Source organism: Echinops telfairi, unplaced genomic scaffold, assembly GCF_000313985.2.
Source record: "Echinops telfairi isolate 266 unplaced genomic scaffold, ASM31398v2 ScPeMD7_7424;HRSCAF=8462, whole genome shotgun sequence".
Lineage (NCBI taxonomy): Eukaryota > Metazoa > Chordata > Mammalia > Afrosoricida > Tenrecidae > Echinops > Echinops telfairi.
Window position 1 is genome coordinate 64,175,165 of NW_022111324.1, and position 27,804 is coordinate 64,202,968.

At 42.0% G+C, this 27,804-nt stretch overlaps 1 protein-coding gene across 8 annotated transcripts in view; it reads right to left on the reverse strand.

Annotated features, from left to right (window-relative positions):
- The window catches only part of ESRRG (estrogen related receptor gamma), a 710,000-nt gene that overhangs the window by 190,821 nt on the left and 491,375 nt on the right, over positions 1 to 27,804 (reverse strand). For all 8 annotated transcript variants that reach the window (XM_045298142.1, XM_045298145.1, XM_045298141.1 and 5 more), the window contains one exon: positions 7,534 to 7,949. In XM_045298142.1, coding sequence (XP_045154077.1) covers positions 7,534 to 7,936 — 403 coding nt within the window. In that variant the 5' untranslated portion in view covers positions 7,937 to 7,949. The remainder of the gene's footprint in view (positions 1 to 7,533; positions 7,950 to 27,804) is intronic.

Genomic DNA, 27,804 nt, shown 5'->3' on the forward strand with positions numbered 1-27,804 from the left:
GGGTAGGGTCACTATAGGGTAGGGTCACTATAGGGTAGGGTCACTATAGGGTAGGGTCACTATAGGGTAGGGTCACTATAGGGTAGGGTCACTATTATCGGAAGTGACTCTATGGCAGCGAGTTTCTTTTTCTGTTTTCTGAATCCACATTCCCAATCCCCCAGCCACAGTCACAGAAAACAAACAAACAAACAAAAACTTGATCTCCATAAAAGTAAACAAAGAAAAAGAAAGAAAGCCAGTCACATTGCCCATCAGTGTCTTCAAGCAAAATGGGTACTGGTGAGGGGTTACTCACAGCAAGTGTGGCAGATGTGAGCTGAGCAAGGTTACACGCCCTTCTGGGTCAGCATCAAGGACAACTCTTTGCTACAGACTATTAGAACTATCCACCGCTAAAGCAACCCTGCCATATGATCAAGATCTGCCAAGTCAATACTTGAGGGAATATTGGAATGGGCCAGGTAATCCGGTTCATCTCCTCATGGAACCATCACCAACAGAGAAGAATTTCAACCTCTCAGCTATTATGGTCAAGACTTGAACTGGGTTTTACGTGAAGCTCAAGCCCATAGTATCACCAATATGCTAAAAAAAGAAAAGAAAAGAAAATGGGTGCTTCAAAATATATCATTTCTCCTTTTAAAGCAGGGGAGGAAAATCATCCTTTATCTCAAACACGACAATAAACAGTTGAAATGGCTTCACGTCACACTGTAGTGGGTACATATATTTATTCGGAACCCTTAGTTACCCACAAGGTTAGCAGTTTGCAACAACCAGCCATGCTGCAGAAGAAAAATGAAGCTTTCTACTTCCATTAAGAATCTTGGGTGGGGGGATGCTCTAAAACTGATGTGGGGCTGATTGTACAATTCTCCGTGATAGGAATGAACAATTAAACTATTAAATCATATGATATGCAAGTAACTTGCCAATAAAACTGCTGGGGGGAAGAACCACACTGGAAGCAGAGAGAAATCCCAGGACCACTGCAAGAATAGCCACCAGTGGAGCACACTCAAACTCTGTCTAGAATGGTGGCGGCCAAGACCGCAGGCAGGGACAGAGCATGCGAAAGAGCAAAACTGCTAGCCTACGACCAGAGGCAAAGGCAAGGAGACCATGAGACAAAACAGAGGAGCAATGCCACGACTACGAGACTGTGAGACAGAGCTGCAGATTGGCTTCCTAGCCCATGGACACCAGAGGCCCAGAGACCATTTGGTTGCGAGGCTTGTTGCTGGCTTTGGAGAGGAACTACGTGGAGAGAAGACTGTGTCTTCAATGTTGTGTGATCCCTGCTCATGATCACCTGTTCACATCTCTACCAATCACCAAGAATTATTTTAAAGAGTGTTAAGAGTCTTACAAACGCATAGAGGCAGTTCTACCCTGTCCTACAGGGTTGTTATGAGTCTGAATCAACTTTGATGGCAATGAATGATTGACATATATATATATATATATATATATCCGCCCATATTTTTAGGCAGAATGAAAAACTGCAGTGGGCTAGTGTTCAGGATATTTAATAATGAATATATATCTACATTAATTTTTCTTCCTAATATTTTTTCCTCCACGGAAATCATTGTGGTCTCATGCTGATGGCCTCCCTCATCCAGGTAATTCGTTTCTGTCTGTGTCATGTCTTTGCCCTGTGTAAGACTTAATAAAAGGGTCGCTATAATTTTTTTAATTCTTTCCTATAAAAATATTTTTTCTCTTTCTGACTCTTTAACCTGAGTCCAAAGAAAACTGTCAAATAAAAGACCAAAACTGGAACTTGGAAGGAAAAAAAGAAGAATGATATCGCACATGAAAAATTAAGACATGAAAGTGGAACCAGTGTTGCCATTGTAATAAGAACTGTCAAAAAATCCTCTAGTAAATTTTGTGGTCAGCAAAAAAAAAAAAAAGAAGAAGAAGAAACTTCGACTTTTACCTAAGTGCTGACCTAATTCAATAGTTTTTCAATGATAACTTGAAAATACTCAATAAATAAAATATGTCTTTCTCCTTGACTTTGACTGAAATCCATGATTAATAGCCTTTCACAATTGAAATACCACTTTAGACTTTGAAAAGAACAATTCTCATTACTTTTCTCAAGATATGCTCAGGCTCTAAAGTTTCAGAAGAATTTTGCCTGGCTTTTGAATTTCTAAATATTACACATTTTATAAGAAATCCTAAAAGAAATTATTATAGCCGGGAATAAAGATTCAAAAATCAATAATCATCTGTTATCAGTGAGCTGGACTCCCAGCTGCCCTTTAGGACAGGATTTCCGTGGCTGTCAATCTTGACAGGAGCGGACAACCTGCCCTCTGCTTAGCAGCCTAGCACTGAACCACTGTGTCACCAGGGCCTTGTCAGGAGCCAATGTCCATCTGTGGGTGCTTGTGACACTTCATCGGTTCCTCGAGAGGAACTGGGCCCTGGTGAGACAGAAGTCAGACTTGCATAACATCCTGGCAGCAAGGGTGGCAAGATGTGGACAGACTTGCTCTCCGGGGAGGGCATATAAACCCTTTTCCTTCCCTGAGAGTTCAGGGTGGGAAAGGGACGAGAACTCAAACACGGACAGTTCAGTAGCCAAGTGGCCTGAAGACATGAAGGGGATCGGAGGGCCCCTTCTGGGGACACGGAAAAGGAGCTCGGTGACGATGCACTCTTTGGAGATCCATCGAGATCACTATTTGGCCACAAAAAGGTGGGGCTGTTCCAATCTCCTTGATAATCACCGCCCTAATTATTACATTATTCTTTCACAACGTAATCTCTTTATTTGCCTCACTGCCTTTTTGGGGGGCTAAGTGAGCACCACAGTGTGAGCCTGATGATGTAACGAGCAGGGTCGTCTTACCGCGTGCCGCCCAGCTGCCAGCCACAAGCACAGCCAGGTGGGCAAGTCCAGAGTGCTAATCTGGACAGTGACATCTCTGTCTCCTGCTCAAAATCCCTGAAACTTGCTTGCTCCAATATGGACTAAAACTGAGCACGATACATCAATGCCAAGAATCACCCTGTGCATTGCTCTGCTAAGCCCGTGGTAGAATTTCAGCATCCTAAAGAATAATCATGCATAGAATTCCAATTATTCTATCCCAGTTCTTGCACAGTAAATAACTATTGCATAGCTATTAATAGCCAAGCAATATGATTTTTTAAACGTGCACAAAACACAGTTGGAAATCTTTTCACATAGTTACTTGACCTAGACACAGCATATTGAAGACAAGAGAATTTTAGACGGCCTGCATGCACCTCCCTTCACCAAAAATGTAAAAATTTGGTCTCTCTCAAGGAAGGAGATGTTCGTAATCTGCAAATCTTTAGAAATCACGCTTTAATAAAATGTTGATAACATAAAACTCTAGCCAGCAGGCTGCCTGGCTCAGAGTAGGTTCTCAGTAAATATTTGTTGAGTAAACGGGAATATTTTCCACATGGAGAACCTCCTCCTTTTATCAGCATATGCAGGACTACTCAATTTACTCCAAAACAACTGCTTATCTGTGTACAGTTAGCCCAGAAGGTATAAACTGGGTTAACAAAATTAAATTACTAATAGTTTGAAGCTTAGATATTCTAGGCTCCCTAACAATCCGCATTGACTGGATGGCAGCGAGGGTTCTTTTGTTTATAACCAGGTAAGGAGCTTTGGTGGCGCTGGCACTGTGTTAGGCATTGGTCTGCTAACAGCAAGGTCAGCAGTTCAAACCTACCAGGAGCTCCCAAAAAGAAAGATGAGTCTTTCTGCCTTGGAGACCCACAGAAGCAGGTCTGCTCTAGAGTCAGAATGGACTCAGTGACCTAGGGTTTGGTTTCGATGAGCCAAGAGCCACTCAGTGGCAGTGTGTTTGGAGCGGCTTAGTTGTATAAGCATCAGGGGTTTCCCGGCGGTTGGAATCGATTAATCATGGTGGTTTGGGATTGGGGTTTTCTATTACCATAAGCTTTAAGGTCCTGTTTACCAGCCCAATGACACGAGGTATGCTTTCAACCTCAGGTTTTGCAGAGTTAGCAAATAAGGTGATGAGCTATTGCTTTTCAAATGTTCACATATGAAACAAAACTTTGCCTATAGGCCACTTACTGTTTTGGCTTAAACATCTTATGTAAGGTTTTATGACTTATTTAACCATTAAACATGCCTGGAGGTAAGTAATACGGACTTCATTTTATAGATATAGATACTGTTTATTAAATACAGATCCAGTGGACTAAGAATGTTTATAATAAACTATGGCAATGATGAGTCCCCGAAAGATATAGCCACTAAAATATTTAAGGAATTCCTAGGTACTCCCCCATTAACTTGATTTGTTTGGTTGATGTTCTTCAGATGAAACTATGAAAAGGCCATACTTTAAAACTGACTCTAATATAAACAGTAATGGTATCTTAAAAATTATGCTAAGTAAACTCTCTAAATGTATACTGAGGTAGTTTATTGTGCCAACCTGGCCGATAAAAACATGTGTGATTAATTGAAAGGCGGAGAGATAAATGGCTCGGCGAGCCTCGCCTTTCTTGTCTCTTGGTCTTTGATCATGGGACCAGTGTGCGGCCTCCTTGCTTGTTCTTTGCCTCAATTTGCAAGCTACATTACCTGCGGGACACCTAACCCATGGACTGTGTCACTGTAATTTGAGGTTCCTTCAAGACCTGCTTCACCACACCATAGGAATTTACATCTCTTGAGCTAGGGACTATTGGACCCTGTCATCTGGATGACTCTTGGTGAGCTGCCTGGCTGTTTGCTGCCTGTGCCCGGATAGTCTGAATTGCTCTACAGAGGACTACCTGTCGGCCCTCAAGACTTGAAGGACTGCCAGTGTCTCACAACTGTCTCAAGGGAGTGAGTTGCACTGAGCCATTTGTACTGCTTTATAATTTAATTAACTGTTTATTTCTATGTTATACATCTATCTATCTGTATGTATATATCTATGTCTAACACATATACTTATCGGCCACACACCAAGAAAACCATTTGCTGACAACATAAACATAAAATCATAGCACACCCAAGTTCATCTCTCTAACTCACTGTCAAGATCACAGCATCACAGAAGAGCCTCCCTGCCAGACACTCTTAGAAGGGAAAGGCAGAAGATTGCTCCAGCTACACAAAAAAAGATTTCAGAACCAACTTGGTTAAAATATTTTAAAGACGAGAATTTAACAGACTATTTTGCACTATAAACCTGGGTGCACCTCCCAGGTTATAAAAGCTCCTAATATTGATTTCGATATTATGCAACAAGGGCCCCTTCAGATGACAATGATCAGAGGCAATGGTAAACCAAATAGGATGCTACCTAGGAGACTGCAGTGTTTCTCAGTGTCTGCAGACACTGGAATTAAACTTAGCAGCAATTGTGAGAAAAATGCAGCACTGGGTAACCCTCAATCCTTGCGATGATCGAAGTGACAACAATATACAAGGGTAAGTCAAAAAGTCTTGCTAAAAGTGTTTTTGTCAAAATAGTGTAAGGAAAATCTTAACAGGCAATTTCAACCTTAGGAAAAGAAACCCAACGCACTGCGACACCCCATATACTTTCTCATTCCCGGACCACACCTGTCTCCTGGCCTTCTTACTAAAGACCACGGCTGCACTAGAAATCCTGCCTAGTCTGCTTCTGGGACCTTACTCCTGCAGATAAAGTATAAAAGCTACGCCCACCTGACATTCAGGGCCCAGATCGTCCAGTTCCTCTGAGTCTCCAGCTAATAAATTTTCCCTCTTTCAAGTTCTCCAAGAGTGCCCCTGGTCATGCAAGAGTCACGGTTTTGCTGTAATAATCGAAGCTATTGTTTCTCCAAATAGACCATACACTTTTTAAGGTGATGTGCCCGTGTCTCTCACACTTCCCTGAAGAATTCTGCGCTCTTTGATCTACACTATATCAGATGGCAGTTTGAGTATCCTCGCAGGACTCAAATCCTGTTCGTTTTTAATGTTCTTTGAATTCTAAGAACAAAAAGAAGTCTAAGGAGGCAGAATCAGGCTGTAGGATGGGAGCGGTAAGGTTTCCCATTCTGAATGAAATTATTATGGGATAATTCTTGGTATCTTTGAAGATTGAGTAGGCAGGTGCATTGTTATAATGTGGGGGGCGGGGGAATTACATACTTCCTTAGCTTATTTCTCACCAATGAAGCTTTCCAGTTTCAACAAAACTTCTTAAAATTAGTAAGCCTCATAATTTTGACTCCCCTGCCCCCCTCCCAGAAAACAGTTACCAGACCTTCTAAATTGGCTGATCTGCCTTGAATTTAGCTAGTGTAGCAGATCTCCTCATAGCCACTGATTTGATTGGACCTTTTAATTAAAGGCACCTTAAGCTGTGCTAGCAAGAGAACATGTCTGCAGCCGTCTACTGATCACAGAGACATGTTTAAATGTGTTTGGTTTAGACTAAATCCCTGAATTTATGGAAGAGAACCCTAGTAGCAATATTAATGGACCTACCCTTTTTTTTTTATCACTTTTGCCATGAGCTGAATTCTCTATTTTAGGATAATATGTTTAAAGAGGGCATATACAATTTAAAATCATATTTTCCTACATTTTCATATGGGAACTAATAAAATTATCAATAAATCTGGAGATCCAATATGGTTTAGGGATGTGTATGGCACATCTTTGGAGGTATATTTTATAATTTAGTATAATTTGGTAATATAGTATAATTTCACTGGTATAGTCAAGGAGACTTTTATACTGATTAATTAAAGAGGGGAAGGGTAATAGGGTTATGATTGTTAAGTGTCATTCGATGATTTTGACTCAAAACTTGGTATGACAAGAGATGAACTGCCCCTTAAGGCTTTCTCAGCTGTCATCCACACGGCAGAGCACCAGATCCCCCACCCCATGGAACCTCTGGGCGAAGTCAAACCATCAACCTCTCGGCAGCTGAGCCCATACCAATTTGTGGCATTGGATGTTAAACACGGGAGAGCACTGGGTATTGCATGTACAGTTGTTCTGCATGTGATCTGCTCACACACATCACTCTAATAAAAGCTATGCTTTTGAAAACTCCCCCCGGCGAGGGGTATTTTCATTCCGTCAGGAGGACTCAAGAGGGAAAAGTGGATGGCTGGATGGGGAGTGTCTCTTCCCTGGGAGGCGCTTCTTCTTAAATCCCCTCCTCTCAATGCTAGTCTCTTTCTGTTTTGTGGTTATCTGAGTCGCCCCCGATGCCTGGTGACCCCACTTGTGTCAGAATCGCACTGTGCACCCCGGGGTTTTTAACAGTCGGTTTGTCAAACGTGGATCAGCAGGGCTTCCTCCCAGGCACCTCTGGGTGAACTGGAGCCACCAACCTTTGTGTTGGCAGCTGAGCCCATTCAGCGCCTGGCATCATGCATGGACACCATTTTGTATTTAAGAAACTGTAGACTCTGAAGCTTGTCTAAAAGATAAGAAATACAGGAAAACAACAAAATACCAAAACCATCAAGCGAGGTTGCCAGAGGACAGAATAGAGTCCCAAGTCCAACACTAACCTTGAATTGTCCTCTTGAAGAATGCCTTGCAGGCTTCACATGATGCCACCCCATAGTGGTACCCAGAAGCGATGTCGCCACACACTAAGCACAGTCTCTTGGGCATGGAGTTGAGCATGTATTCACACTTGGTCTGGGGATCTTCAACGATAGTGCTGGAGCAGTCATCATACAGTTTCCGGACAGGCCCGCTCCCCCCGAGGATGGGAGCAGAGGGGTAGAGAGGTGGCGAGTCAAGTCCATTCTGATGGCCATTCATGGTGGAACTGTAGCTCCCACTGGCGTCGGAGGAGCCACCAGGGCTGTGGTGGTTGACGCTGTCCGTCAGGGAGGCGGGGCTGGAGGGTTCCGTCTTGATGAAGGACGAACAGCTGGAGTCAATGTGTCGATCTTTGTTTGACATTCTGCAGAGAAGCCTGAGATGGGGAGAGAGAGAGAGAGAGAGAGAGAGAGAGAGAGAGAAAGGAGAGAAAGCAAGAGGGTCAAACACAGGGAGCAAATGAGGTAGAAACCAAAAGATGTGGACTCCGTAAAGTGGCAGGCAGGGGAAACCAGAGTTCCTATGTTAAAGACCTTGCTCTGCGAGAGTGCTTCCTAAGGGCTGGGGACTCCACATCGTTCATTCGCTAGTCAATATCTCTTGTTCTACAAGAGGGTAATCAGCATAAGGGCGTGATGAGGTTACATCAAAGCTGCCAGGCAGGCCATAAACAAGAGCTCTAACGGGTCCCATTCCTTTTATTTTACCTTTCTCTTCAAGAACCACTGTCAATATCTGAACCATCTCACTGGATTTGAAATCTATCAATGGAAAAGACAGTGCTTTGTAGTTTCGAGACCTTTCGTTTATATTCACTCTGCTTTACCTCTGCGTGCAGAAGAGGCAAACATTTCACTACCAGCTGAAGCAAACTTTTATTTCCAAGACTGAACAGATGATCCATCCCTCAGCTCTGTAATTATGGTTTGTCAGCACGCTTCCAGAAGCATTACTGTATCTTTTATTGATCTGATGAAGACACTAAGGGACATATTCTGCAATCGCGTTGTTTCTTTATTTAAATGGCTATCTCAGAGCCGTTTGGCAACATGCATGTAGACTATCCTAGCCAACATTATAGGTTATATCCTAGAGCCCACAGAATTTAGTGAGCCGATCACCAGCATTGGCAAATTGTGTGTGTGTGTGTGTGTGTACAGTTTGAGAGATGACTCAGACAATCCATTTAAACCTTCAAGTTGACAATGGGTCGGTGAATCTGACACTTTACATTCAACGAAGTAGGAACAGATCAAGTTTTATCCAGAGAGATAGATTTGTGATGGCCCCTTTCCTCTCCCCCCTTTTTGTCGTTTAACGCCACACATCCTAAAAGGTAATACGATGAAGCATCTAATCTGACAAACTAGCTCTCTTATCGAGAAAAAACACATCACCCCTCTTTCTTTGTTGCACCCATAAGTGATTAACTTTCCGAAAAGGTAATAAGATGAAAAGACATAATTGGTCCTCTTTCCTTTCTGCTTCACCATGTGCAAAACCCCTGTTAGCGGAGTCTCAAGAACCTTCTGAGAGAGCCCACGATAGAAGCAAGAGGTGACAGTTGAGAGAGGGACTTAAGATAATTGCTTCCCAGTGGAAAGTTGATTTATGGGAATCCCACTGGGTAACGGTCATTCAGGAGAATTTGGGGGAGTCGTCACAGTATAACCACCAGGATGCAATTATCTTTTTCACTATAAATCTAATGATGTTTTATCATCGCACAAATGTCACGCTCTCACCCCTATCCTCACTCCCCGGCTGTTCGGCTTTACATTAAAACAAAAAATAAAATGGGGACACGCTTATCACAAATGTTCACTTCATAACTGTTCCAAGAAGGCAGTCTCAAGAGCAAAGCATCAGGGAACAAAAGTCAAGAGCAAAGGGGCAGGGGGTTTGGGGGGGAGCCTCTCCACTCGCAGGTTTCACTTTGGAAATGGGGTTTCTGTTTCTGTTGTCTTTCTCTGATTACTTTTGTCTCTCCTGCTTTTCGACTTACTGATGCAGGATGCAAAGCAAGCAAATAGGAAGGAGAAATCCACGAAAATGTTATCTTGCTACTAACCACCCGTGTGCGTGGTCCTTCTCGCAAAAGGAAAAAGAAAAAATAGCAGGAGAACATAGACCCTCACCAGGCTGAGCCACGGGCATCCTCTCCCTTCGGCATCTGCTGCCTTGTCGCCGTCACCGTTAATGAGCGTTGTAATTAATAGATCGCTCTCCTTGTCTCCCTGCTTGCACTCTGGGCTAAGCACTTTCCTCAAGTCAACGTTTGAAAGAAAGCGGGTCGGCACTGACTTACAGCAGCCCTGCGAATTCCTTTTAATTTAGGGCACTTACACCACCACTTCACTTATTACCTTATAATTACTGGACTGCTCGCACATACATTATGATCTTAGACTCGAGCTAGAAGTTATTAGGGTACTAAAACATGGTCGCTCGCCTTGCCTCTCTCTAGCACGGAATTTCTCAGAGCTGTGACAATTAACTCTTTCACCATCTGCCCACAGGGCCCTGTTTCTTGCTTTTCCTTTTTTTTTTTTTAATTTCTTTCCTGAAGAGAGTTGCTGCAAGCTGCTTGACTACAAATCATAATCATCATCTTCTCTTTCGGTCCTCTGCCCACCTCTCTCCCTCTTCTCTTTCTTTTCCTGTCACACTGGATTGTCTTCCCTGCGGGCTTTTTCCTCATGCCTTGCTAAAATTAGACAACTCTTGGTTAAGGAACACTGTCGAGGCCACCCTCCTGTTAGTGGTACACTCCTTCGCTGAGTGACCGAGCACTTCCATCTCAGATGGGTATGGTTCAAGGTCCCTGAAAAATGGGCATTCTCCGACAGCTCTCTTACAACAAAATCCTGGTCTGTGATGTTGCCAGGAGCTCAATGGAAGCAAGGAAATCCCCAAAGTGAAAGCTGCCAGGACGCCCCCGGCAGGGGCAGGAGCTTCCACTACGTTAAATACAGCTGCTGGCCATGAACGAACACACGGATGTGCTGTGTTCCAATTTGCACAGTCTTCTTGGCAGACATGAACGACGTCTTCCGTTGCTATCGTTTGCCCGGTGGGACCCGTAAGCGCTGCTGTGGATCAAGTGCTTTTGATACGCCAGGCAGCTGAGCTGAGCACTTTATGAAAAGTAGCTCATTTCATCCCTAAAACCACGTTGTGGCAGGGGCAGACATTACCATTGCACCTAACGGGCCACAAGATTTGCTGAAAATCCTACAGCTACAAAGTGGTATACTCGGGATTAAAACTGGCCCCAAAGTTCAGAGCCGAAATGTCTCCAGACCAGCATAGTTTTCAACAGTTTATATGGATTTGGGGTTTTGGTTTTAAGTGGAGCAAGTGAGACGAGAAGTAGCAAGCTAAAATAAATACGGGCTAAGGAAAAAAGTACGGCTACAAAATAGAAATGTTTATGAAAAAAAACACCAACATGAGAAACGATGCTTTCCCTCCACGCCCTCCACTGAGAACTCTCCACGTTTGATGGCAGTGTTTCCAGCGTTCTAACCCTTCCCCCAGTCACTCTGCCCTCTTCGATCTCTACCATGCTAAATGGCAATTTTGATGTCCTCTGGGGACCCAAAATGTGTTCCTTTTCAATGGCCTTTGAAAAATGGGAATAAAAAACATTGGACAAGACCAGAGGTATAAGGTGGACAAAGTAATGTTTCCCAAAGAAATTCTCGTAGGATGGCCCTGGCTGCCCTCTAAGCAGAAATAGGTGCATTGTCCTGGTTTTTTTTTGTTTTGTTTTGTTTTTGGGGGGGGGCACGAAACTCCTGGCATTTAGCTCACCAATGCAGTTTTCCATTTCCTCAAAACTTCTGCAGAATAAGCCCCCATGCTTGTCTTGTGTCCTTCAAAATATTTTATCAAGACCACCCCTCGAGAATCCCCCACCACAGTCACCATAGATCTATCCCTGTGATCTGACCTCGCCGCTTCGAATTTCACTGGCCCAGCAGGTTCCTTTGGAAATCGCTGTTTCCATGGGACCTTTCTTTGAAGGTGCCTTCCTGGGGCTAAAACACATCACCCACTGATCACACAGACATGATTCAACATGGTTTGTGTGGCACAGAACTGCGTGTGTATGCACTAGGACCCCAATAGTGTTTCTTGCCTTAGCCTCATCCATGGTGTCAATTTCTCTGCAAACATAGCCACACCTTGCCCATGAGTCAAAAGAGGCCACCATCCTGGTCATGGGCTGCCCTTATCGAGCGTCCCTCCTCTGGGCTTCCAGAGACGCCTAAACAGAACCTCGGAAAGAAGACAGTTGCTTTCTGATTACTACTTAGCTCCTTACCATGAACACGGCCTTGACACTGTCACATTATCCCCTAGAACTACAGCGGGTCCTAATTCTCTCCCTCTCTGTCTCTGAGATTCTACAGCCCTATTATTCAAGCCTGAAATATTCACAACTCTCTATAAATTCAATCGTCAGCCGGTGGGTTTTATTCTGGACTTCACTTCAATCTAAAATTAGAGGCACTAAAATTCACATTAACTCTAAGAGGAATGTAGTGAATAAGGCTTTATTTCAAAAGAACACCTTTTTGTCAGAAAGAGCCATTTTCAAGATGATGGCTTTATCTGTTGCCAGCCAAAGAGAAGAGGTCCAATTCCAGGTTATGCTGTTAACGCAGAAATTTTAGGTCACATTAGATTAATAAAAATCTAAATTTAGTGAAAAGTTACGAATATAAATAAGATGCGTGCGGGAAACGTGGGAAATATTTATTGTAAAGCCTTGTTACAGCTGCTTTATTGCTTTAAGAGAAATGAAGGGAAGCACAAGGAAGCAATGCAGGGTCCTCTCCAGGGGCCAGGGGTGGGGGAACCCCCCTACCCCCCCGCCACCCCCACCTGGCACCACTACCTGCAAACACCCTGAGAATGAACTGGAGCGGGAAATGGAAATAAGTGTGTCAAGAGTAACATTGACTTTTGACAACAGAATCGAGATCTGAGGGATTTAACACCCTTCCCGAGGCTAAGGAAATTTCAATGCTCTCAAAAAGCTTTTTCAAAACAATCTGCCCTACAGTTTCAAACCATTCCAACTCTCAAACTGCAACATAGGAAGCATGGTTTCCAGCCCAGCCTAAGGTCGGTCCAGGGGAGGGTCAAACGTATCTCTGGTGCTAGACGCTGAGGGTCAGAGAAATGGCCAGATTGCAAGATGGCTTACAGTGTAATTTTTGGAAAGTTACTTAACTCTGTGTCTGTGTGTGTTTGGGAGGGAGCAAGAAAGTAAAACATGGAAAGGAAAAGAAGAATCAACATTATTTCCATATAGGAAAACAAGGACATCGTTTGGAAGTGGATGGTCAAATTATATTACAATTAGCTAGCATAATTGTTCTGTGGCGTGTACCGTGATGCAGATTAATGGGCGATCTTGGATGAACTGCCAGGGGTTTAAACTGCTACCAGCCAGCTTCACTGTCCAAGGTGGTTCACCTCTCCACAGGAGGGGCCTCAGCTTAAACAATGCCTCTTAGGAACATTTGACAACAATGCTTTAGATGGTCCCATACCTATTATTAACCCTTTAATCACAACCTGAGTCCTTACCAAACAGCTGCACTTCGGCAAATCAACTGTTCACCAAAGTTTATCTTATTTGCCACTTCATTTCCCCACTGGAAGATGGGATATAAAAGTCTTATAAGGAACCTGGAAGTCTTCTTAGACATTCCCAATTCTTATTCTAAAGCAAGATCTTCTGAAATGTTTATTATACCTAGACCCGTGATGGACACCTTGATAGGTTTAACTAAATGTCCACTAAAGAAGTCACCACTTTATTTTCTTCTTTGTCATTCTTAAGCGCCTGGAAAGTTACTTATCACCACTATAAAGTCTGAAGGCTATATAAAATTAATATCCAAATCTTTTCATCTAAGGACACTGAAGCTATGAAACCTGAAAATTGACCAATACAGAGGGGGAAGCACAGCCCCTCGCTCACTCCTCTGGTCCGATGCTAGAATTCCTGCATTAGAAAGCCAGTTTATCCAACCCCGCTCACTGGTCACACTACCTGTTTGAACAAGAGTCATAGCTAGTTGGTTTTCTACCTTCCAAAAATCACCAGAATCGATAGTTAAGTGTTGTTCTGTTTCGGTTTGCTTTATTTTGCTTTAAAACATAAAAAGCTTTTAGGAGCCTATAGCTTTTGCTTTGTTTTTGCAAACCCCTTTAGGGGGTGGACGGAAAAACTCCCAAGATCAGAGCTGCATCTCCTGCAAGCTGGGTCTCCAGAGCCCATGACCCTGGCAGCTCCCAGTGTAGCCCGAGTTACAACTTCAAGCATGCTACTTTACAATGAGGTTTTCTTCCCCCTCCTGCTTCAACTAATTGCACTCTCGTAAAGTGGCAAAATGTGAATCACTTAGTAACAAAATGGGCACCAGCTGCTATTGTCAGAGAATGGTGATGCTGAAGAAAAGGAAAGCAGCCGAATGAAGTGTCATGTCAGAAATCAGCGGTGCAACGTGTGATTTGAGAAAACATGACTACTTTACAGAGACAGGGTGTCATTATGGCATCACAGTAATACGATGCTTTGACAACTGCTGGGTCTAACATATCATCATTGCATTAAGGTACACTGGCTTAGTTGGAGAATGAAGAGAAAGGATTTTTCCTTTTAATAAGAAATATCTTAAGGTCTGCCTTGTTAACCTAACAGAGGGAGATCATTCATTGTAAAGGTAGAATCGTGGGGCCTGACCCAAACATTCAGACATTAAAACACACATGTACACATACGCATATGCATGTATGGACAATCCAGGCTTTCTTTAATGAGCATTGATGCCAATCTAATGGAACAGATTTCTATAGAACAAGATCACACGATGGTTTGGTCAAGGCTTCTTCTTCCCAGGTCTTTGAACAGAAAACTGGTGTGTTGCAGTCAACATGGTCCATCGAGAATAAACGTAAGCAAACAGCTCCCCTCCAAAGCTGCTGCCTGCCTTGCTGACCAGAGATGTAAGAGTGTCTTGGGAAGATGGGGAAGCAGTTCCCTCAAGTGTGTACATTTCCCTCAAACAGCAAATCCACGGCATCTAAATGCATATCCCCCATTGCTGCCCATTGAAAAGAAATTCATGCCTTAAGTTTCATGCATTAAAACTTCAGGCTTGATGACTATTTCATGGCCAGAAAAGACTGCTGAAATCCTGCCTCTGATGACAAAGGCTCTTTTGTCCAAATTTTCTCTAGTGGTAGGTTGACCCACCACTGTGGTTTAAGCCTTGACTGTCCTTGTCCCAGGGATCCTTCAATTCTACGCAAACTGAGATGGTTGAACACCCAATGTACACAATCCTATGTCTCCACCTTGCCCATACCTCTAAAACGAAGACAGGGGTATAGGGAATCCCCATTGCTGGGAATGAAGACTGAAAGACGGCAGGAGAAGACATTCATAAGAATGAGAGGCCTGACTAACAAGCATCAGGGGTGTTGTACGCATGTATGTGGTTAGAAAGTGCCTGCAGAGGCCGCAGTGTTCCGCTTCACTATTACCATGCAAGCTGGAGGTCACTGCTGAGAGCCTTTTTAAACTATGCAGAAGCTCTTACATGTAGGGAATTGCAGTTGCTTCCTTTGGTAGAGCCAAGTTACTTCTTACACTTCCTGGTTTGACAAACTTTACTAACGGGAAAAGAAATGGTCCTGTGATATCACAATGGGTGTACACTCTGCTTGTTGGCGGCTTCTGTATTTAAGGATTCGATCTGATGCAGAGGAGCTTGGTGGTGTAATTCATCCTTAGTTTGTTTCCTTGGGCCTATTTCAATCTGGAGGTGAGCATCCCTTGTTTACAGCTCTACCTACAGCAAGTGAGCTGCTGACAGATCAATAAAACTTTTAATTGCATAATAATATAATTTCATACATGATGTTTTGCATAATTAACTGTCTGAGCTTTTCTTTTAATATAATGGGAACTCATGTAATATAGAGTAGCTATAAGTCCATAAAATACACACAGTTTACATGAACCATGATTCTGCTTGAAACTCTGGCTAATCATCTAGATCAGCTTTGAAGGGAGAGCTCCCCTCCACTGCCAAGTCCAAATCAATTCTTATGACATTACTTTATAACTAACATGATATTTAACTGACGATGGCTATTAGCGATTAAACAGATTGCACTCAAGAATTATTAACAGTCAGGGGGAAAAATAGCATTGGGCTTAAGCAAACTTCTCCCATGTAATCAATATTATTGAGGGAAATTAAGTTTGAACAACTGTGTATATTTACCCGAATGCAACTTACTTAAACTATATTCTCAGAACCGCTGATGACATTATTAATAAAGAAGCACAGTTCACTATCATCGAGTCAATTCCAATTCAAAGGGACCATCTAGGACAGGGCAGAATTGTCCCTGCAGGTCCTCAAGACTAACTGTTCACAGGAACAGAAAGTCTCATCTTTCTCCTGAGGAGTGCTGGTGGTTTTGAACTGCTGACCTTGCCACAGCCCGAATATGTAACCGCTATGCCACCAGGGCTTGAGGACATGATACTATGTTAAACAGAGACTCTCTAGATATGCCTAGTGAAAAACTCAGAGGCACAACAGATGGTAAAACCCACATTTTATGTCTTATTCCCAAGAATATTTCTGGCTTTGCACAAGTTACCTCCTGGGAACCTAAAGTCTAAAGGCCACATGAACTTCACCCTTGAGTCAAACCACTGAGTAGACCAATGTCCAAGTGTTGCTCAGGCCACCATCCCTCAGGTAGCAGGAGCTAGCTCTGGACAGACATGGTGACTGACACTGCAAAGGAAGGAGAACCAGCATGGGATGAAAAACTACCTAAGGCCAATCTTCAACACTGGCTACCTACCATCAATGCCGGAGGGAACTCCTATCCAGAGATTTACTATGCCGAGAGCAGACCTTGTCGGCCGTAAGCTCTCTTAAGAAAAGAAATCGTCACCTTACTTCTACAAATCTCTGGTCTTTCAAACAGAAATATGGATCAATAAAGTTTTCTTGTGTTCAGACAATTCCATTTTCAAGCCGTCAAGGAACACACGGATGAGAAGAAGCCAGCACAAGGAGGGGTTTGACAACGAAATGAAGCCCTCTTCAGGGCATCTGGCTCCGGACGGAATACACACACATCCAGCCCATCGAAAGTCTATACACTGACCTTTGCGGATTATGATAGAGGAATACAGACGCCTTCACTCACTCTCTCTCTCTCTCTCTCTCTGACACACACACACACACACACACACACACACACGTGACACAGTTCACAAATCAAATCCAAGTCCATGAATGTTCAGGTGACCTGAATTTCCCTGTCCTATTCTTTTTGCTACACTGAAAGGGGAAGAAGATGCTATCGAATTTGATGTGGCCATAGTGAGATTACAGCACGGGTGTCACCCTCTATTCATTAAGTAAATGTTTGGAAAAGCTACTGCATTCCCAGGAAACCGGCCGCCTCCACAGAATCTGGCCAGTTCACTTGAAGTGAATGAAACTCCCAAACTGGGCAAAGCACCCAGTGGTGAGAAAATCTAAAATGCTGAGAGGGATCATCTAGGAGATAAAACTGTTGCAGGTCCACAGGAGACATTCTACACGAGACGGAGATTCGTAGTAAAAACGCAGCTAATAAACGATACCACTTTCCCTGCTGGACAGCTGGTAAAACTCTATTTATACTTTTAATGTAATAGCTTAGTCTGCAGTAGTTAGCATCTGGATGCAAATGCAGCTGTTAGGTGATCAATGATAGCCGAGGTTACAATTATATTCTGTTGGTATCGGGTGTAACTAGGCTGAAAGTTGGCCGGGTAGGGGGTGTTGTGGGAGGGAGGCAAGAGGAGAGTTGAGAGGCCAGGAGACGAGGTAATCAGCTATTTTTCAATCCTAAAAAATCTCCCTTTCTCCTCCTTTTAAGATATTACCATAAGGAAGTCGCTTGAAAAGATGAAGCTAAAATTAAGTCACCATTTGCAGGCAAGGGAAAATAACATACACCGACACATATATTTCCTTTGCATCATAGACCAGACGAAGGATTCGTTCTGCAGCACGATGGGATTGAAGAAAGGGACAGTGCAGCACGGATACAGCACCTGGGAAGCCCATAGATGCCATCAGAGGGACCCTCTTGCTTGTTACACTGAGATCTCCAAACAAACATGCTGGAGGGGTGAGGGCGGGGTTGGGAAATAAAGTCTAAATATTACTTGCCATTCTGCAACACGACTAAAAATGCTATGGCAGAGTTGCTTAAAAGTCTTCTCTCCTCTCCCCTCCCAGGCCCGAAACCCCTGCCTTCTTAGAAGCATGTGATAAAGGATATGGGGCTCTCCCCTGGATCTGGAAAGGTCCATCCCGAGTCACCGCTGGGATACTTGGTTTTCTCGCTTGTCATTGAGGGGATTCACCCATTTGCTTTCTAAAGTAGCTTCTGCTCATTCTTATTACATATGTATGTATTTTTTAATAGGAACCCTCTAATCAAATAAAAGTCACAGTGGCCTGTAAATCAGATGAGGCCTGAGAGCAGGGGCCAGTGCACTGACATCCAATTTCGTTGAGTTGCATGGTCAGTGCAGAAGCTGTGTGTGTGTGCCTGTGCGTGTACTGGGAGAAACGCCACCAACAACTTGCTATAGAACAGTGAAAATGCAGCAATGCCATGCAAGGGAAGAACCCCCCTCCCAGTGGACCACAAAAGGACAAACAGAGCCCTGATCATTCTGGGGGTGGGGGAGGTGGGAGGCAGGGACTCTGCTTTTCCTGGAAATGGTTCTCTCTGCTCATTACGTGGTGGTGGGAGGTGCGGGCTGGCAAGGGCAATTCCCCGCAATCAGTGTCTAAGTGACTGTTTGTCCCAGTGTGCGACACCACGCTGTCAGCAAGCAGCGGGGAGCCCTTGAGTTGTTACTACATTTGATTTGACTGCCAGTAGTAGGAGGCTTCATTTCTACCAACTGTTAGTTCCTCTTGCTCAAAGAATCTTCTCTTCCTTTTGTTTTTTTGGGGGGAGCGGTTCCCCCTAGCCCTCTTTGTCCTCTTTCCTTTTCCTCAGCACGGCACGTGGTAAGCCCCAATGCTGGGGGGATTTGTGAGTGGCAATCTCAGTGACCCATCTCCTGGGCTTGTCCAACCCAGAGGGCAGGATGGGATGGAGACCCACAATCGATTAGATGTTTCCGGCTCTACAGCTAAGGCCCGCATACTCATTCTGATTTCTTAAATCATCACAAGGTCAACCAACTGGTTCTGCCAAATTGTGACCACATCCCTTTTCCGCAGCGGAGTTTATTTTAGCAGAGGGAGCAGAGAGCCTATAGACTTTATTAGCCTCATCTCCGCCCCCGCCCCCTCCACAAGAGACTGTTATTGCTTATTTGGGGGCAATTATATTGAAATATTTGTTATTTGGGGCAAAGGCTCCTAGCACTTTGAAAACCATTTCTGAGTCAGCAACTTTACTCCATCACATGGAAGTCTTTCTCTTTATAAAAAACAATGGCTCTGGTCTCATTACGACTCTCAAACAATGTGCCTCTGACAACGACTACTGTCTATGAAACAATCTTTACCTTTTCTTTTAAGGTAAAACAAAAGCATATGCATGAATAGAAAGGACGAGGGGGGGAAGGGGGGAGGGAAAAAATCCCTCAGAGATATGGCAAAAATTCAGGCTAAATGGAAAAGTAATTAACACTAAAGAGCTAAAACGGTAATTAAGAAAAATTTCATTAAAGGGAGGCAGGTGAGTCTGCTTTTCTGAATATGACAAGGTGCGGTGTAAAAATAAAATAGAAGCCGGTTTCAGTGAGTGGAGCAGGAAAGCCATGTCTTTAACCAGATCAAATTCTCGAAATTGGCTGTCAAGACAGGATTGTTGTGATTTATACCCGTCTATCAAGTGCTCGAGCGGGAAAGGCAGAGAGAACAGAGGCAAGCTGCTGTCGCTTCCATTCGCAAAGAACCTTTAATTTCCACAGCACCATCTGTTACTAAATCTAATGCACATTCCCCTTTAATCTGGTTTAGTTCCGTAATACTAATTCTTCCCCAACCCTTAGGAACACGGCCACTAAAAAAAAGTGTCTGTGTGTGTGTGTGTGTGTGTGTGTGTGTGTGTGTGTGTGTGTGTGTGTTCAGAGTGGTGATGGTGGCTGCTTTGGTTCTTGGTGAGTGAAAATGGAATATTAGATTAAGGTGTTAAAGGCTCTGGTGACTTAACTGAAGCATGCTCTCCTCCATTTAAATGTATTCCTGGTAAAGGGATTTGTTTTCAGCCAATGCAGAGATAAGAAATTGTTCATCTTTGGGGTTAAAAAAAAAATAATGAAGATATGAAAGTAGGTTAGGGACATGAAAGCAGAGGTTGTCATAAAATACAATTGTTGTCAAGTTTAGTCATTTTCAGAACTGGCTATAAAATCGCTTTGTCATGGTTTTCACACAGAGAAAGCCTGAAATTATATATATGATTTTTTTTTCTTAAGGAAACGAGAGTGATGCATATACTCAGAGAGTCAATAAGGATAGGCGGAAAGCCTAGGAAAAGTAAAAATGGAGAGAAAACAACCAAGATATATTTTAAAATACAGAGATGTACATGGGTGAATTGCTATTAACCTCTCGATCTAACATTCTATGGGCACATACTTTGGATTCCCCATCACTTCTACTCTTAGCCAACATAATAACTAGCATCACAATAATGTAGAGCTATAAAATTATAAAGTGCTTTCTGCATCAGGGAAAGATTAAACTACGCTCAGTAAAGATTTAGTGTTCAATGTATTTTATTGTTTTCTAAGTCTTTGCAAATGTGTTACCTCTAAAGGCAACAGTACATTAAGAGCCACATGCGAGTACTGTGAAATGAGAGAAAAAAGTATTCGTTGAATGCTGAGTGGGAAGATTTGATTACACATTTAGATGACTAGCTGACTGCCTCATTCTTCTATGAACATATGAACAGTAAGTAAACAGGCTTCTAGTTTCCAAGCCCAGTAGTACACAACACCAGACGATGTACATGATGTCAACCACACAGTTTTAGTAAATAACTGGAGATGGCAAGTAAGAATAATTGGCTTTTAGAATGGGCATGATTATCACCCCAAATTAAAAAGTTATAGTGAAGACTTTGTCAACTAAAACCCATCAGAAGTGGTAAAGATCTCAAAACATAATGAAAACAAGAAAATCCAAATAAAAAATGGATTTCTCATTTAACTGGCCCAGTCTTCTGATTAACTAAGCATGCAGCTATTTTCAATGATTAGCAGCAATTGAAACTTTAATTTTTAAGAGATACAGACATTTATGAAAGAAGGCAAATTTGTTTTTTTACATTAAAGCACACAAAACACTTAGAATAAATACATGCTTATAGATATACACACTTGCATACACATGGACTTAACATACCTATATCTTTTTTAAAAGCATCAATGGGCATCCTAAGCAAATACAAAGTGATTAACGACTGGTAAAACAGTAAAAAGTAAAATAGCATTGTTAAGAATTTTTCATATTCATTAAGAATATGCTAATTCTGGCATCACTACATTACGTGTCACAACCTAGAATGGATAGCTTTTAAGGTTTCTTTTACTCCTATAAATTAGAACGATGATTTTAATTTCTTTACACATGTAAGAATGGCTAAAAGTTATAAGACTAACAGAACCAAACACGAGATGTGTTATAACTGGAACGCACCTACATCGGTGATAAGATAGTACAACCTCATTGGTAACTTATTATCAAATAGGCACACTTATATTTCTCAAAATGTACTGTGTATGAAAACACAGGTCCACAGAACGAATTTTACATCAAAGGGCATTACAGCATAATTGCCCTAACATGTAACAAATCAAATTTCCATAGCTGATAAATGACTAGAAAACGGTGGCCTGTCATGGCAATGACACCTGCCACTCAACAACAGAAAGAACTGTGGTCAATGCAACAAAACGGCTGAATTCCCCAACACCAGGAAAGAAGCTACAGATCCAGGAGTCTACACTGCAAGATCCCAGTTACAACGGACTAAACAAAATTCAAATGGAAACAGACAAAGCAAAACGCAACCAAAAAAAAAAAAAAAAACGCTATCACTGGTTGGAAAGAGACTGAAGAAAACCCTAAGACTATCACCCCAAGACCTTCCAAACGGAAATGCAAAATACTCGCAGAAACCACCTCTCAGACAAAACCTCTTATTCCTGTGAAATGAACAGTAACACCCATGAAGAATGTGCTTCATAAAATAATCAACTACACAAAACCAAAGGAAAACATTTCCTTCAAACCAAGACAGAGAAGGCAGGGCGGGGCCAGGCAGGAAACGGGGTGAATGGCAGTGGGGAGCTCGGAGGAATGAGGACTGTGGTGGCGACTGCAACTCATGTCACGGGGAAATCGGTGTCCACGTTGCTAAAAGCTAAATGTCTATGTGAAGCACACACACACCCCAAAAAGTACATACAGTGAAAATCTGTGTTTGCAAAGTTTGCGGATGAGTGAAGGGATAGTGAGATGGGCCTGGTGCCACAGTGGCTACATGGTTGGCTGCTAACCTGGTTGGTTTGCAAGGTCAGTGGTTCGAAGCCAGTAGCTCTCGCTCAATGGGAGAAAGACAAGGATTTCCACTCCTATTAAGAGTTAGTCTCAGAAACTCACAAGGGCAGTTCTACCTGTCCTAAAGGGTCACCATGAGTCCCTATCCACCTGATGGCAGAGAGCACTTGTTTTCGGAACCAAAAGTAATAAATCTCTCCGGGGTGGGGGGGTGGGGGTGTAGCTGGGGTGCAGTATCTGGGGTCAGAGGTAGAAACATAAGGAAAGTCATGATCACATGTATTACGTGACTCATCACCCTGTAAACTGAAAACATATGCATTTGTTATATACTAATTTTATCTCAATAAATTTAAGAAAGAAAAGGGGGGGCAATGGAATAGCTTTATCAGAAATGTCCCTTGGTTGTAAGTATGTTGTGTTCCTGACCTTACAACTGTCATTTCTTGAAGCATCTTATTATCAATTCCTGCACACAAGGACACCATGGACCATGGAAGGGCATCCAAAGCTAGAGCTGGAGCCAGAAGAAAATCCAGCTGTTTTATCTCACTTATTTGTGAAGCAAAGGATGAAATAAAAATTAGACCTGCAGTGGATAATGTTCTTTTTGTTTGGATTAACAAGATATCTCTCTGTAATCTTTTTTTCTTCTTAAAATTAAATTTAAAATAAATAAAGCTTCTAAAAAACATTCCTATAAACATGTTTGCATATTCTGTGTGTAAAGAACGTGAGCCTGACTTCATTCCTCCATTTCCTTCTCCCAAAACATGCCCCATGACAAACTGGCTTTAGCAACTATGTGATACACGCGTAGTGTGGAATCACTTTAAATTAGGTGGGCTTTTAAAATACCTGTTTAATTTTTTCAGTAAAGAAACAGGTGTTTCAGTAAGTAGAATAAAGGGAATTTTAGAGTTTAAGGAATGGAAATGAGAAAAGAGGAGAGTCGTCTTAAGAAAAATTGGGCTCAGATCTAAGTACATACAATCACACTGGAAAGTGTTAAGGGAACAAGGTGCACTATAAAACCAGAGTAGGTAAAATGATACAGTTCAAGAGGAATGTAATTTCTAAAAAGCTATCAGGAAAGAAAATTTGCAGAGTAACAGGCAAATTTTTAAAATTATTTCATTACCAATTTACCAGATGGATCTCGGGTAGGAAAATGTATGTATCTTTTCTTACCAGGAAAAGAAATCAATCACTGAGCACATTTCCCCCCCTCCTTTAACTTCCATCCAGGTGAGGGTTAGTATCACTGTGCACAAGCCCAGGAGAAATGGAGTGAACCTGACCCTGGAGGTCAGGCAATCAGCTGCTAACCACAAGGTCAGCTGTGCAAACCCCACAGTTGCTCCAAAGGAGAAAGATGAGGTGTCTGATCCCATAAAAATGTCCAGTCTTAGAAACCCGAGAAAGGGTCACTTTGAGTTGGATTCAACTCAAGGTCAGTGGGTTTAGTTTGTTTTTAAGGAGACATGAAATGATTGGATGAGGGGGTTACAAAGTTGGTGGAGAAATTCCATTGTCTCTTCAAGAATGTGAACAACCTTGCAATCATGCAGAGTGCAGTGGAAATTGGATTACGGCAGCTGTAGTTAGGTTAAAGTTTACCACCGTATCATTTGGTCTTCCTTTAGACCCATTTTAAAGTTTTTCTAAATATTTTCTGCTTTGTTTTCCATTGAGATTCTTCTCTGTTTATCATTGTTCCTGGCTTTTTCGTCTCTTGGGTTTTTTCTCTCTGTGTGTTTTCTGGTAAGTGAAATCCAGGACAGGTGCCTCTCTGGAAGCAATGACTGGATTCATGGTTTCTTGGGAGTCTGGCAAGAGAGGCTGGGGGAAATGGAGCGCTAATAACAATGAGCCAAAGAAAGAAGAAAAATTTCTAAAATGTATTGTGGTAATCATGGTACAACCCTTCTTGATATGATGTAACTATGATGTATGATATGTGGATTATATGCCAATATCACTTTAAAAAGAAAATTCCACTGTCTTTTAATTGTATTTTTTCCGCAACCATTTTGAAGCTCCTTTGTGTATCTAATTCTTTTGCTCCCGAAGAGTTCTGCATTAATGAAACTATGTTCACCCAACTCCTCACTTAATGACATGTTTAGGTTCCAAAGACCATGTGGCTATTCAAGGATGGTGCTACATGGAACTGGCAGATGATCGCGTCAGGCACACAATGAAGGATGGGTGTTTTACCATACCTGCCAAGGCTCCTCCAAGTCTCCCGGCACAGTCAGCCTTTCTCTCTCCTCACATCTTGGTGTTTACTATGTCTTTAATACACAAAATAGTTGAGAGCAGTGTTTGACTACTGTCACATATGCAAAATGTCAGATATTTGCATATGTGATAATTGATGAATGAGGAGTAGGTGTATTTTCCTGAAGATCAAACTGACCACGTTTGTGACCTGTCCCTCTACACCACCTCCAGATGACAACCAAGCCCTTAACCAGTCCCACTAGCTACAGCTGCCACTGAATTGACTCACTCTCCAGCCTGGGTCTCACATATGGACAAGGCCTAACCCTTTGTAATTTCCTTCCCTTGGTGCCGCTATCTGGCTGTCTTCTCACAATCCATAAAACTCAACAGAGTTATCACTTCTCCAGAAAGCCTTTTCTGGAATGCCTCTCTTTTATGATATTTTTCTATTATCATAAGCCAATTGCTATAAGTGCACTTAATACATTATTTTAAACCTATAGGCTTATGCTCTGTTTCTCCAACATAGAAGGATTATAGACTGATTATGCTGTCTTCCTGAAATCCATCTCTGGGCTTGGTCTGTCAAATCCATGAACAAACCATGAGTTTACACAACCAAAAGATGCATGGATTTTAAATATTGGCACAAAAAATTCCTTAAGTTAAAATTTTGTTCATACAATCGTATGAGTCAACGATCATTACTTCTTAAAAAGCTACTTTCAAGTCTCTTAGATCAAAGTCAGCTCGAGAGTTCTGATTCCAACCAAAACCAAAGCCTGAAGCACGAAGGGAGTAAATGACTGAGGGGTTTTCAATGAGAAGACCTGATTTGGAGCTCACCAGGACTATCACTACTGACTCTGCTAAGTGGAAAGTATGGTTCATAATGTGTGATGGGAAGATGAAGTAACAATCTCCGAGGCAGCATTGGACTCAGAAGGCTATCAGTGATACCAAGGATAACAGTGTCCGCTGTGGACCCTCGGACAGTGCAGGCACGCTCAGAGCCCGGGAGCGAGTGCTGGAGGCTACTGCAGGGCAGGCGGAATCACCAGTGGCTTTTGAAAGTGAGTTGGGCCAGATTGAGGAAGGATGAAATACTGAACTAAGTAGATCAGGTATCATCTTGTAAGCTACTGGAAGCTGAAGGCTTTTTTTTCTTTTTAATCATTTTATTAGGGGCTCATACAACTCTTATCACAATCCATACACACATCAATTGTGTAAAGCGCATTTATACATTCATTACCCTCATCATTCTCAAAACATTTCCACTCCACTTAAACCCCCGGCATTAGGTCCTCATTTTTCCCCTCCCTCCCCGCTCCTCCCTCCCTCATGAGCCCTTGATAGTTTATAAATTGTTATTTTGGCATATCTTGCCCTAAGGAGAAAAGAGACATGATCCATCTGTGTTCTTATTAAATGCAAGTCCTCACTTGACTATAGTCATGTCCCTTCAATTACCTGTAGTGCATGTTATGCAAATAATCTGGTAAAGTGTCAGGTCTCTGAACACATAGGGTGTCCAGTTCAAGATAAAAGTTTTAGGGGGGGAGCAAAAACTCTTGAAGGCTGGCAGCTTGATGAGGAAGTAGTTATATCCATCCAGATAAACAATGAGGAAGATCTGAACTAAGGAGTATGAGAAGGAAGTGATAAATACCATAAGCATCATAAAACAGATGCTTCCGCAGTCCTGGGGCTCCACAAATTATATTTATATTATATAAATATAAGCACATAAACATATTTATTTAAATATTATGTTTAAGTATCAACTATATTTATACGTAATATAATATCATAATGATAGGTTTATGTATATTTTAAAAATATATTTAAAAGATAACACTATGTTTTATATATTTTGTTATATTTTAAATATATGATATGTAATGCATATAACCATATATAATATATAAAGTGGCTTTTAAACAACACAGACTATATTATGTAACTATATACCATATACTGTATACTATACTATATATTACATATATGATTATACTTATATATAAATTTAAAGTGTAACATAAAAACAAGTTAGCATCTTGTGATGGAATGGCTCTTTCTCTGCCAATGGTGGTGGTCACACAGATGTGCATGTGTGATGAAATGACACAGGTCTGAAACTGGGGAATCTGGAAGGTTTGACAGTATCGTACTATACTTATCTAGTTAAAGGGAAGAGGGGGAAGGGTGTTATTATGTATAACTGCATGTATAAATAACATTCTCCTTGAGGGGGAAGGCATTCCCAACATTTCGTAAAATACTGAGCTCAACTCAGATATTTCATAAATGTACCACTTACTACCTGTTGGTTGAATAAATAAATGTATGAACCACAAGGCATTGTACCTACTGAAGGCTTACGCATTTTCTGTGTAACCCTTTTTACAAATGTGCTTTACACAACTGATGTATGTATGGATTGTGATGAGTCGTATGAGCCCCTAATAAAACAATTAAAAAATTAAATTAAATTAAAAAATCGATGTCCCTAGATACCAGCAAGTCAAGGTGAGGCACACTGGTATAGGTGGTTTCTCTACTGGGTTACTTCTAAGCGTGGCAGAGTTTCAAGATACTGCAGTGTGCTTAGGTCCTCAACAAGCTGATGATGAAGTTGATTTTATCCATTTGATAGCGAAAGACCCAGAACACAAACTTGAAATTTTCACGTCAAAATTCTGTACTCTGAACTCCAAATGCTTCATCACAAATATTTCGCAATACTTTGTAGCAACCAAGCACTTATGTCAATAACCACACCTGTAACTACTGACATTTTTACTTTCTACATTTTGTTTTTCAGTGTTTTAATTTTCTTAAACAGCTACAGACTCGGGAAACCTTATAATGGTATGGTCATAACAAACTGGACCCAAATCAGCACAACCCAAAGCAAACGCACTGCATCAAGTCGATGCTGACTCACAGCGACCCCCGGAGGGTTTCCGAGACTAACTGTTTACAAGAGGAAAGCCCAGTCTTTCTCCTCAGTTGACGGTGGTTCTGAACTGCGGACCATGCGGATTACAACCCAACTTGTGCCGCCACGACACCACCACGGGTCCCGAATCTAGCAAAAGGATGGTCAAAATATAATAAAGACAAAAGGAAAAACAGACCCCTGGAGTTTGCCTTCAGATCAAAAGAATAGTGTTGAAAAATTAAAATTACTGAGCAAATTAGAAAATGTTAAGATTATTTATAACACAGGAAGGAGAATGTTGAAATACAATTATTATCTATATTTAGTCTTCAGATAAAGAAAATTAAACGTGTTTCACAGCCTCACATACTGGAGGAAGATAGTAGGTAGAACTTTTGGTCAACGAGTTG